This window comes from Hipposideros armiger, unplaced genomic scaffold (genome assembly GCF_001890085.2).
Source record: "Hipposideros armiger isolate ML-2016 unplaced genomic scaffold, ASM189008v1 scaffold_614, whole genome shotgun sequence".
NCBI classification, from domain to species: domain Eukaryota; kingdom Metazoa; phylum Chordata; class Mammalia; order Chiroptera; family Hipposideridae; genus Hipposideros; species Hipposideros armiger.
Genome location: NW_017731964.1, coordinates 61,294 through 74,827, shown reverse-complemented (window position 1 = coordinate 74,827; position 13,534 = coordinate 61,294). Strand labels below are relative to the sequence as shown.

Genomic DNA, 13,534 nt, shown 5'->3' with positions numbered 1-13,534 from the left:
CCCCCGCTTTTTTTGTTGTTGCTCAGAGCTAGCACTCTTGAGCAAACTCTTAATGAGCCACTCAGCCAGACCGCCACCCGCCCTCTCCGGTTTTTGAAAGATATAAGCAAGGAGCTCGTTACAGATTCTGAGGAACAATTTTTTCCCTGATTCATACTTAGGGTTGTCAGCTGTGCTTCATATCATTTAAAAACAAAAACAATAAAACAGCACCAAGTCCCAGGGAAAAGAAAGAACACTTAACTCAATTGTAAAATTCCCTGCATCGCAATATTTGAACCCATATTTCCTCAGTGGTTTTCACACACGCACACATACACACACATTTTATTTTATCTTGCCATACAACTCAAGCATCATTTGATTTGGCTTTGATTTAGGGAAATGTACCTAAGGAAGTAGCTCTTTGGTTCCTAAACAGTGTAATGTGAGAGTCCAGTTTCTTTGATAACCATCTTTCTGTCTCACCTGAAAATGTCCCTGTGGTCCTGGAGACAGTAAATAAGCCTCTGGTTTTCACCTATTTGGCTTTCACCAGGCTTTTGTTTTTCTTTTTGGAAATGTTCTACCACAACTTCCTCAATTACAGCCCCTGCATTACAAAGCCAGACCTTCAGCTTCCTCTTTCTCTGAATGCTTCCTCTCTGCCCTTTGCTCTGCCGTTCAGATAGCATTTATTGACTTCATATCGTGTTCCAAGCACTAGGTCCTGGGACACCGGCCTATGCATTCTTTTTGCTCTCTTTGCCACTCTGTCACATTGCCCCCGTGATAGGATCTATTCCAGTAATTTCTGGGATGTAGTCAGCCCACTCTGCAGTTACCACTGCCTCTACTTTCTGCTTTGGAGTCCTTTGCATTCTGACCTATCCTCATGGCATTGGCTCATTTCATTACACAGTGATTTTCAGTGGCGTCTTTCTGTTTGGACCTCCTTCTTAAATTCCATTCTCATTTCTAACTCCATTCTGATCATCTCTCCTAGGCATTCCATTGATGATAGTGTCCTGAAAGAAATGTGAGGGCAGATGCCTGTTTAGATTCACATGGTTGTGCATGCACTCACACACTCACACACACACACCACACACTCAGCCACACATAGATACTTCTAACAAGGGCATTCTTGAAAAGACATCTGGATGTAGAAACAGTAACAATCGTAAAGAGGATTTCTTTGAGTCGCCGCAGTTGGAGACATGAAGTACTTGGGTGTGAACGAAGATATTTCAGTAGTGTCTTAGAGAATTTCCAGGCCACTTAAAGATAAGTTAAAGCAGAAAAATAATAGGATTGGACTGAATGATTTTAGTTTATCCATTTTCAAGAATTTTGTGACGTCTTATTTATGTAAATATGGATTAAACAATAGCTATGATCAGTTATAAGAGTTATAAACCATTGCTTCCTTGCTCTTCTTATGTACTTGTCAGTTTTTTATCTCAGAAGCTAATTTTTTTTTATATTGCACACTTTGTCTACTCCTATTGAATGCTTGGATTTTAGTCCATTAGCTGGATATTCAGGACTTCTTATGCTAAGGTCATTTTACATTATAATTTTAATCTTTGATATTATAAATAATGAAAACATTTTAGGTATTTGACAATTATAAATCTCTTATACATATTTCATTGATTTTTTTAAAAACTCTGTAAAGACAAAGAGAAAAGAGGCAAAAAGGGAGGTTAATATTCTTTTTTATGATAAAGAAAAATGGTAGTTTATATGTTTTTTTAGAATTAGAAGTACAAATTTGAATACAATTACCCATGGTGACTAATGAGTTGAAATTTTTATAAATTAAAAGCAGACATAACAAAACATGAAATATTTGAAGTCCATAAGGTTAGAGTGGGGGTTTTCATAGACAACTTTGTAAGGACACTCACATGGTTACCAGCTATAGGACAGTAATTTACTTCAATGTTTTTGGCAATCCTACCTTACATAAAATATATTTTAGGTGGCTTTGTTGTTTGATTTCACCACATTATCCACCTGTGTTTAGCCTGCCCTTGTCTATAATTAAGAAGCCTATATTGCAACTTCTAGGTTACAGACAAGGTTCCATTTGCTAGAGCTGAAAAGCCAGAGCTAAAGAAATCTAAGGTGTAATAAAACATATCAGAAATGATAGACTTTAAAGAAATGAATGTAAGGCCTAACATATTTTACATCTACAAGACTTCACATCCATTATAAAGTCTTACAACCCTCATGGCGTCGGTAAGAAGAGTAACCTCATTTTACAGATGAAGATGCTGAAGGGGCCGGCCGAGTGGCTCAGTTGGTTAAGAGCACAAGCTCTGAGCAACAGGGTCACCAGTTCAATTCCCACATGGACCAGTGAGCTGCACCCGAGCTGAGCTGCCACTGAGCTGGTGGGAGCGCGTGCTCTTAGCAGCAAAGTTGCTGGTTGGACACCTGTATGGGATGGTGGGCTGCGCCACCCCACAACTAAGATTGAACACAGCACCTTGAGCAAAGCAGCCCCGAGCAGCCTGGAGCTGCAGATGGGTAGCCAGATGGCTCAGTGTGCAATAAGGTTTCCAGTTTGACTCCTGCATGGGATGGTGGGCTACGCCCTCCACCACAACTAGATTCAAAAGCAGTGACTGGACTAAGAGCTGAGCTTGCACCCTCCACAACTAAGATTGAAGGACAACAATTTGACTTGGAGCTGACGGGTCCTGGAAAAACAGAATGTTCCCCTTCCCCAATTCCCCAACACTGTTCCCCTCCCCAATTCCCCAATAAAAATCTTTAAAAAAATAAAAATAAAAAAGATGCTGAAGGTCAGGGAGCTGGGTATGTTCCCCAAGGTTGGTATAACTTACAAGTACAGAACTACTCATTAACTAGTTATTTGACCCCAATCCAACTGACTCAATAACCCGGTACTTATTTAAGACACAACACTAAGTACAGACAAATGGAAAACAGCTACCCCTGTGCTCTGTGGAACACTGTACACTTCATGTTATTAACTAATCTCATCTGATATGTTTACCACCAAATGAGCTTTAAAGAGAGAAATCATGCTGATTCATCTTTGAAGTATTTCTAATATATATAATAGCTCAGTGCCTGGAACAAAGGTTCTGAATAAACTGAGAAAATGACTAAGAACAGAAAGAATGGATGACCAGAATTGGGTGTCTTCTTTGTTTTGGGGACATGATCGTCCTATAGATCCTACTGGATGAAATAAAAATCTTTCACTGATCAGATCACACTTCCAATATGACCTTATGTGAATTCAAATTTAAGTATCTTAGTTACATGAAGAACATATCAGTGAATTAGAGCATTGCCATTTGGATATGACATGAAAACAATTGCTTATAATCACTCCTGCTGAGAGTTATATAAATATACTCCTGATTGCGTGAAAATAGAAGTAGGAAGCAAGTTGGTGGAGGGTAGTGGTGCCCTTACTGTTAGGTCCTAAAATGCTTCATGACTGGGAACCTATTCATTGATCAAACAACCCACTGAGTGGAGAAGAATTCACATATTCTAGAAAAGATGATAAAGTGATAAGCATAAGAAATTAAGTGGCGGGCCGGCTGAGTGACGCAATGGTTAAGAGCTGGCTTGGGACGCCAACGGGCCCGGTTCGGATCCCACATGTGAGGACTAGTGACACTGCCCTCTGCAGCTAAGATGCTGAACAACAGCTCAACCTGGAGCAGGGCTGCCAGGAGTCACCTACGATGTCGTAGGCTGCAGCCCTTGCTGCAGTGGGTTGCCATGGGCTACTGTGTGTAGCCAGCAGCCAGCGTGAGTGGCCGGCAGCCACAGTGAGTGGCTGTCCAGAAGCCAACGACCGATTTGCCTCACCCGGGAAGAGCGCAATGATGGTGCCAACTTGGGCCAGTGAAGCAACGTCCTCCACAACTAGACTAAAGAACAAAACGACAGCAACTTGTCTGTTCCCCTTCCCCCAATTCCCCAGCGCTGTTTCCATGCCCCCAATTCCCCAATTAAAAAAAAAAAAGAAATTAAGTGGAAGAATAAAAGGTCTAAGAAGGAACCAAAAAAGTTTAAATGGCATAGATGCCGAGGAGTTCACAGGCCTTCAGAAATGGAAGTTGTCCTTTCTTCATTGTAATTTTTGGCCTCGATTCTCCCAGTAAGAGGAGACAAAAATGATCAAGGGACTCAGGATTACCTTTAGAAACTTTTATAGCTTCCTGTGGTCAATGTCTATTGTTTCTCTCTGCCAAATCTCCTGCCTCCCCTCTTTATTAAAGAAAAGTCTTTACATGTAATTGGGGTTGGGGATCCTTTCTTTTAGCCCCAGGGCGTGTGATGTAGGCCCAGGCCTAGCCAATCACAGACTAGATCTGCAGGGCCAGAGATTTATGGGGCCTGAATAAATATTTGAAGCCAGGCTGGTGAGAATCCTCCCTAGGACTTTTGATATAACAATTGAAAAAAAAGCTTCATCTTCTGAAAGCAGAGGCACAAGGACCATGTAAACCAGAGACCGCAGAAGCCATCTTCACTGCAAACCAGAAGGAGCGTTTCCAAGGATCAGGACCAAGAAGGGCTAAGCCAGAGAACTGTGAAGACATCTTTCAAGCAACCTGGATCCAGACAGGGAAAACCAGTATTCCACTAGACTTTTCAGTTATGAGAGTCTAGGAGTATCCTTTTTTTGCTCAAAGTGTTTGGAATTGAGACACCATCACTTGGACAAAAGCACATCCTGGGTTTTATTACCCAGATCTAATTCTGTATAGTGAGTCATGCGAAACGTTTAAATGCAAAGGTCCTGTGTGCTTTTCCTCATGGGGAACTTTAAAGGCTTGGCACTACTCTTCTGCTAGTCTTGGGCACCATAACCTCAGGAAACATAGTGGGTGGCAGTAGCTTCATAGCTGACAATGTCATGTGGAGGCAAAGAGAGGACAAAAGTCACATTGGGCCTGAAGGAAGAGCCTGCGAGTGCTTAGAAATAGCAAACCTCTGTGGAACTTCCTTATGAATCATCCACTTATTAAAGACCAAATGCATATTCAAGTTATTTAAAAATGTTTCTGACACAGATACAAAGGATTGCATAACAATCACCTATGTACCCACTGTATAGTTTGTGCAATAAGACGTTAGGAATAGAGTGGCACCTCTTGTATTGGCCTCTGATCACATTCTCCTCCTTTCCTTGTCTTCTTCCCCCAGAGGAAATCATTAGCCTAAGGTTTTTCTAGATCATTCCCATGACGTTTTGGTAGTTTATTACATATCGCTACTAGTGCTATTTTGCATCTTTTTGAACTGTGTTTATATGGTATAAAATTATGCATAGCATTCTGCATATTTATTATTTTTATATTCAACATTGCAAGCTTAATCCATGTAAATAAGCATCACTCTATTTCATGCATTTCACTGCTGCCTGGTATACAGTTATATGAGTGTGTCAGTTATTAAGCTATTGCTTCAAACTCATGAAAAAATGGGAAGAGTAATGACGCCATTAGCTGAGATCTGAAAGACCACAGGAGTGTTGAGAGGGAAAGGTCAAAAGTTCAGTTTTGTTTATGTTGATTTGCTATGCCTTTATACATACAAGTGGAGACTCCCAGCAGACTGTTGTTGGGACAGGAGTCTGGAGTTCAGGATAGAGACCTGAGCTAGAGAAAAAACCTGTGAGTCACTAATATATAGATGGTATTTAAAGCCACGAAATGGGTGAAATCACCTAGGGAGTGAGTGTAGATAGGAAAAGATTTCCAAGAATAGGGCTCCAGCAATATTAAGAGGTCATGGATGATCAGAATGAACTAGAAAAAAAAAAAAGAAGCCCACACAAAGAACAAGAAAAGGAGAGAAAGAAAGAAAGGGAAAGAAAAAGAAAAGAAAAGAAAATTAAGGAGGGAGGGAGGGAAAGAAAGAGAGAGAGGAAAAGAAAGAAAGAGAAAGAAAGAAAGAAAAAGAAAAGACAAAGAAAGAAAGCCCAAAGTAAATACCAAAACCAAGGAGGAAGGATGGAAACCAGGAGATTGTGAGGGGAAGAAAGCGTGTCAAGAATGAGGCATTGGTAGCTGTGCCAAATGCTGACAACATGACAAGTAAGATGAGACTGAAAATTGATCAATAGATAGTAATGTAGACATCACTGGTGACTTTGACAAGGTGGTGAAGTCATGGTGTCAAAATCCTGATGGAAGGAAAGGAATTAACATAGAGAATATACATAACTCTATAAAGGAGTTTTGTTATAAAATGGAGCAAAGAAATGGGTCAAGGACTGGAAGGGGATGTCAGAACAAGAGAGTTGTTTTTTTGTTTTTATAATTTTTTTTAATTTTTAAGATGTGAGATATAATAGACTATTTGTATGCTGATGGTTACAACCCAATAGGCAAGGAAAAATTAATGATACAGAGTAAGAAAGAATAATCTCTAGAGCAATGTCTTTGTAATCCAGTGTACAAGGTTAGGGGAAGGACTTAGAAGGGCATGAGCAGTGATTTATATGACAGGAGAGGAAAGGAGGCAGAGTTGATAGGTACAGATGCTAGCAGGTGGGTGGACACTTGGTCGGAACTGTTGAAGTCTATCTGAATGAATAAACAGGCTTGATGTTCAGGAGAGAAGTTTGAGCTAAAGGTGGAGACACGGTAGTTATCAGTTCATAGAAGGTAGTTGAAGTTATGAAGTAGAAAAGAATCTGCTATGAGTGAGAGACAGTAGAATAAGAACAAAAACCAATTAACAATAATGTGGCTGCTGATGCTAAGTACATTAAAAGTCATAGAGGAGGCTGCAGTCCCTGTGGCAGTGGATTGCCATGGGCTACTGTGTGTAGCCAGCAGCCAGCGTGAGCGGCCAGCAGCCGCAGTGAGCGGCCGTCCAGAAGCCGGCGACTGATCTGCCTCGCCAGGGAAGAGCGCAATGATGGTGCCAACTTGGGCCAGTGAAGCAACATCCTCCACAACTAGATTGAAGAACAAAACGACAGCAACTTGTCTGTTCCCCTTCCCCCAATTCCCCAGCACTGTTCCCATCCCCCCAATTCCCCAATAAAAAAAAATCTTATAAAAAAAAAGTCATAGAGGAACATGGTAACAAGGATTGGACAGGTGAGGGACATGAGTCAAAGGCACAGGAATTTGTGAGGAATCATTCCAGGACAGGAGTACTAAGCATATTAAAATACAATAAGAAGAGTAGTCTTACCTAAGAACAGGAAAGACAAAATGGAACCAAGAGGATGAAGGCTCTAATCATCAGATCTAATTTGATAGACATACAGGAAGAATTTTAGTTAATGAGAACAATGGTTAATGGAACTTGACTGGTTTACAGTATTGATTGAAGGTTACGATGGGAGGAATGGGATTCAGAGAGGATGATGGAGAGCCTGTAAGAGTAATTCTTGGCCCTAGAGTCAGGACTCTGATAATAGGAATGGAGAAGATATTGGATATTGGAAAAAAAGACTTGGGGAGGACCAATGTACTCTTAGAGGTTTTAATTCTAGCAGCCCTTCTCCCCTTTCAAATTTGTGCCTTATACATTTAAAAGCAGAATTATATTTATTTTAGTACAAACTTTAGACTTTGAACTTCCTAATCCCACAGTGATTCCAAACTGTCATTCAAGTCATGTACTAATACTTTGTTTAAATAATTTTCATCCACAATCTCTCTATTCTTTTTACACAAGAGGCAAAGGCATTACTGGCCACATTGGTAATAAAACACTTTAATCCATGTTTCTATTGATATAACATAATGAAAAGTGGGTACATTTCCTGGAATTAAGGACTGGGAGAGTGAAGGGGAATTCCCATGTTTCCTTTGGATTCTATTCAGAAAGTCAGGTGGTCTAAGGCAAGAGTTAGAGTTTCAAGTTGACAAATGTATGAAAACACTTCCTTCTCATTACAAACAATCCATCTGTCTTACACAGTTTCTGTCTTGTACTCAGATATTTTTTTCTGAAATGAATTTGCATCTGATGACTATCATTTCATGGCATTAGGATACATGGAAACTCACTAGGAGGGAAGGAGGGAGGGAGAGAGAGAGAGAGAGAGAGAGAGAGAGAGAGAGAGAGAGAGAGAGAGTGAGAGAGAGCCAGTATTAATGAATTTGTAATGTTCAAACATGGAACAGACAGAACTCAGGTAGCTGGCTCCTTCAATCAACATTCATTCACATATTGGACTCCTGCACCCGTCACACATATGCTGGGGTGATGCAGTTCAGCCATAAGTAAGACAGTTCCTTATCCTCCAGGGATCACACCCTGGGATGCATCATGCCTAGATCTGACGTGTATGTTCTAGAATGATACATCAATATCCCTTTTAATCACTTTAAGAAGATAAGACATACATCTACAAAATGAAATATCAATATAAAATTTAAATTAAGGGTTAAGATAACAGCAAGCAGTGAGAGACATTCGCCAGGACAAGAAAAAAGTGCTACGAGTGTCCAGAAATATCACTTGGGACTAGGGTAGGTTTGCGAGAACTACAAGGAGCTGGAACTTAGATCAATGGAGAGCAGGGGCATTTCAGGGAGAAATGGACGCACAATTGTCTAGGTAGAGCAGAACATGGAGCGTTCAGAGGGCAGGGAATGAGTCGACATTACTAAATAAAGAGTTCAGTAGGCAAGTTGTAGAAATAAATCCAGAGTAGTATGAATTCTACTATCCACGGGTTTGACAAATATAAATTTTCTAGTAAACATGAGTGTTAACCTGTTACTATCAAAATAAAAAATATTTATCTGTATCTCTTGCAACTTGTTTGTCCCTCATGGAGCATGGACCACATCTGGGAATTAATGTCTTAAATACAGTAGTGCCCCCTTTATCTGTAGTTTTGCTTTCCATGGTTTCAGTTACATGCAGTCAACTGTGTTCCAAAAAAATTAAATGGAAAATTCCTGAAATAAGCAATCTGTAAGTTTTCAAATTGTAAAATTTCAAATTGCACACTGTCCTGAGTAGCGTGATGAAATATCACGTTGTCTTGCTCTGTCCCGCTGGAGACACGAATCATCCCTTTGTCCAGAGTATCCACTTTGTATACACCTGTTAGTCACTTAGTAGCTGGCTGGCTTATCAGATCAACTGGTGCAGTATCACAGTGCTTGTGTTCAAGTCACCCTTACTTTCCTTAATAATGGCCCCAAAGTGAAGAAATCTGATGCTGGTCAGATATGCCAAAGAGAAGCCATTAAATGTTTGTTACATGTCATCAGAAGGTCCACAGTAACCTCACACTACGTCATATTACCTACATCATTCACCTCACTTTATCTCATCACATAGGCATTGTATCATCGCACATTGTCACAAGAAGAAGAAAGATATTTTGATATTTTGAGAGAGAGACCACATTCACATAACTTTCATTTCTACAGTAAGTTATTGTTATACTTGTTCTATTTTGTTATTAGTTGTTGTTAGTCCCTTATTGTGCCTAGCTATAAATTAAACTTTATCATAGGTATGTATTATATGTATAGGAAAAAAACCCCACAGTATATATAGGCTTCCTACTATCCATGGCTTCAGGCATTGACTGGGGGTCTGGAACGTTTATCCCTCATGCATAAGGGGAAACTACTGTGACAGAGAACCACTGACTTTTTTGGAGTCTTAGTCACATACCAGGAGTTGTCCTTCAGAGAAAACTCATTGGGTGGTTATGTGTGGAACCAAAAACTTTGGCTATTGTGGGAGGTAGAAAGATAAGTTAAAAAGCAGGCACCTGGCTTAGCATAATAAATTAGAATAGAAAGAAATGTTTAAATGAAATTTTATGATGAATCAAATGTGGGAGTAGAGGGAGAGTAAATGTCAGAAACTCAGGTTAAATAAATGATAGCTATATCTAATATTTTTAAAACATTTAGCTTTTCAGAGGCACAAGGACACAACCTCCTGAAAATTAAATTTTGGATGATGTACTAGTACAAGTATTTAAGGAAGAGGGCTTCATGCAAAAAAAAAAAAAAAAAGAGAAAGGTTCTATGAAGATGAAGAATTGTATGGCCCCAAAGCCGAGCTCCTTGATTTGCTCATGAGTGTCAACCAGGTTCCTGAGAGGCCCAGACTCTTACCGTAATGGGTGTTCACCCTCACTGAGCATGTTTTAACCTATCTTCATTTTACACTGTGTTCAGATAAAATTCCAGATGATTAGGCAGTCTTTCCAAGAGAAACTGGCATCTGCAGTTTCTACTGATATCCTCTTATTATGCAAAAATTCGGGGCCACTGGTCAGGAATAAATGAGTCCCGTCATTAGCACGTATGTCATTGCTCTCCTTTGCAATTTTCTGAGCTCTGTTCAAATCAGGGCTTGCCTTACACTCTATTCGATGTTTGCCACAGCTATATACATAAGTTTTCAACCAGTTGTTGTTATGATGCCGGCCTTCTGCAATGGTCCAGTATTGGCCCTATTAATGGAAATACCAAACTACCAGGAGAATATATTTTACTAAAAGAGAAGAGTTCAACAGCCAGTGTATTTTAGACTGAGGTAGATTGATCCAGTTAGCTCATTAATTCTTCTTTTAGAGTTGGGTGGACCTCCGAACAGTGTCAACAATGGCACAGCACACTGGAGTCCATCCAGTCACATCCTCCTAGCTGTCAGTGTTCTTGCACAATATCCTTCCTTAATGCTGTGAAATGCATTCTGTGCCATTGTGTAATGTCCATGAGAGAATATAAATAGCAGGTAATGGGCAGGTGCTTGAGCATAGAAGCTTTTCCAGTGGTACAAAATAGAAGACTCTGAGTTAGATGATCAAAGAGGACTCACTTTGAGCTATGATTACATCATATTTTTTTAAATATGGGGCCGTGTTTGCCCTCTTGGTCCTAAGTGTGGGTGCCCTGGACACTTTTATTGCTGCAGTGTATGAGCATGCTGTTATAATACCCAACAGAACAGCAACACCTGTTCCAAAAGAAGAAGCTCTGCTCCTGATGAACAAGAACATAGATGTTCTAGAAAAAGCTGTTAAACTGGCAGCCAGGCAGGTACTGCCCTTTTTATCTTGGCTGGGATAGTGGAGAGGGAATTCAGAGCTTGATAAGAGTGTGAAAATTTGGAATGTATGAGAAACTTTTATGTCCCCGCTTGTTTTGGGCAGGGTGCACATATCATTGTGACCCCAGAAGATGGGGTTTATGGCTGGGTCTTCACAAGGGAGGCCCTTTACCCCTATCTGGAAGAGATCCCACACCCAGAAGTGAACTGGATTCCATGTAAAGACCCACAGAGGTAATGTCGCTATCCTTTGATTTTTGAACAAAACGTTGTGATATTGTAAAATTGCGAATTCAGTCAACTTGACTAAGTACTCTTACTGACCAATAATTGATCTATGGCATTGGACTGAGATGCCTCTAATGCTTCATAATGTGTGCCATCTGGCACGTGTCTCTTATTTGCTAAATGACTCGAGATGAAGATGATTGGTTGGTTATTTATTGTAGTTTTCTTTCATGAATAGTGTGTATATGCATGGTTTTTATAATAGATGTGCTTGACTGAGTTTCAACCATAAGAAAATTGTAATACCTAGGATTATGTTCCCAAATTTAAGTAAGTTGTTTCAGCCAGGAACCCTTGCCTCCTTTGTAGGAATGGTAAAAAGATGAATGGGCTATGTTTCACAGGAGCTTTGATATGATTAGCATTTGCAATGTAAGCAGTATGGTGTGTGGAAATTGCATAGGACTTGAAAGAGGAAGTTTTTTTTCTGAGACCGCACTCTACCACCTCTTAGGTGAGTGATGTGGCGCAGATAACCTAAGCACTAGATGTCTATTTCTGTATCTGTAAAACAGGGATAACAAAATTTCCTTTCCTCCTTCCCTTACAGAGTAGACAAGCATGTCAAGTGAAGAAATACATATAGAATCTGTACACTATGGCACCCTTTCCAACGTTAAGTGTCACTACTACTTTTTTTTTTTTAACAGAAGGAACTGGATCTGAATTTCTTTGTTTTCTTGTCCTTTGAGAAATTTTAATAATTATTTATAGCTGTAGCTTAGGTATAACTTTAAAAAGATTTTGTATAAAACATAAGAAAGGTTTATGAAATAGATTATTTCAGGTTTATTTACTTTTTAAAAATAGTTCCCATGTAAATCTTTTAAGTGGCAAAATCAATGCATTAAAAGTAATGTAATTTGCCAATTTTAAATGCACATGTGTCTGCTCAACACTATATCTATTGCACAGAAAGAGGAACTCAAGACAATTTTAGCCATTTGAACTTGATTGGAATGCTGCAGTGCTACAACCCAGGAACTGTACTGTGTGAGTCAAATCTTGCCCTGGGGTTTTCACCTTTGGAAGGATATTCTCTGAATGTCGCCTGGTTGCCGGGAACAGCGAAACTATGACTCAATGTTTACTTTAGTATGGGGCTGTTCCCAAACCAGGAAGGACTCATTACTTGCAATCATTCCAGAGACTTATACTAAGATACATTCTATTTGCTTGAGCTGATAAAACTGACTTTCCCAGGGGGAAGATGCCCTGAAGCCTACTTAGTCCCTGATGAATTAAGTTGGGAAGGTAGGTGACTGATGAAACTTGAACAGGATTGAGTCTTGCAGACACTTAACTTATTCAAAAGACAAGTTTTCATCTCTGTGTTGTAAAAAGGAGACATTCAGTTTTAATATAATGGTCATATTCGTAAAGAAAGCCATTGTTTCTTTCCTAGTGATATTTATCCCTAAGAGGGATAATAGAAGGACCATGTGATCATCCTTCCATGTTTTTAAATGCTATCATTTAGAAAGAACATTGACATGTCCCATGCTTCCTTAGGCTTTTCTCATGAGGAACTAATAGGAAATATTAAAGTACCCTAATTAGTTACCCAAGAAAAGAAAAATTAAACAAATTACATGATCATTTTATTAAAAGTCTTAATGATTACAACTGTTGACAGGGTGCCCTTTTTTTTCTGAAGGCAAAATAAAAGACGTGGTCTAAAACAATAGTCATAAATCAAAGATCAGCTCAACATGAATTGCAAAGGGGCTGAAAGATCATGGAGAGAGCTGAATGGTCTCTAAAGCAATAAAGTAATCAGTTTCCTGGGTTGTCTTCGTAGAGTTACAAAATCTGAAATAGCCATGATTTATTTATTGAGCACCTATTTGGTCCCAGAAATTGCACTTGGCACATTATGCACATGATCTTATTCAATTTATGTAGCAGGCGTAACTATTTCCATGTTAAATATAAGGAAGAAAGGAGGCTTTGGGTCTCACAATTGGTAATTACCATGGCTAGAATTCAAACACATTGAGTCCTGATTGTTAGGTTTAAGGCTCCTAAACAAAACTTGTATAAAAGAATTTTCGTTCCAAAGAGTCTATGACCAGACCTGGGGCTGTCTCTCTCAAAGGGGGAGACCAGCCCCTAAGTCTTGGTGGGTAAGGGTTTTATAGCTGAAGTTGGATACAGAAGCAAAAAAGCAGTTAGTGTGTAAAAAGGAAAAAAATGGTTAGTTTAT

The 13,534-nt window shown here is 39.5% G+C and overlaps 1 protein-coding gene across 1 annotated transcript in view; it reads left to right on the top strand.

Annotated features, from left to right (window-relative positions):
• Window positions 1-10,736: 10,736 nt before the first annotated feature.
• The window catches only part of LOC109372142 (vascular non-inflammatory molecule 3), a 10,116-nt gene continuing 7,318 nt past the window's right edge, over window positions 10,737-13,534 (top strand). Inside the window, exons 1-2 of the mRNA XM_019625104.1 lie at window positions 10,737-11,030; window positions 11,144-11,274. Coding sequence (XP_019480649.1) covers window positions 10,818-11,030; window positions 11,144-11,274 — 344 coding nt within the window. The 5' untranslated portion in view covers window positions 10,737-10,817. The remainder of the gene's footprint in view (window positions 11,031-11,143; window positions 11,275-13,534) is intronic.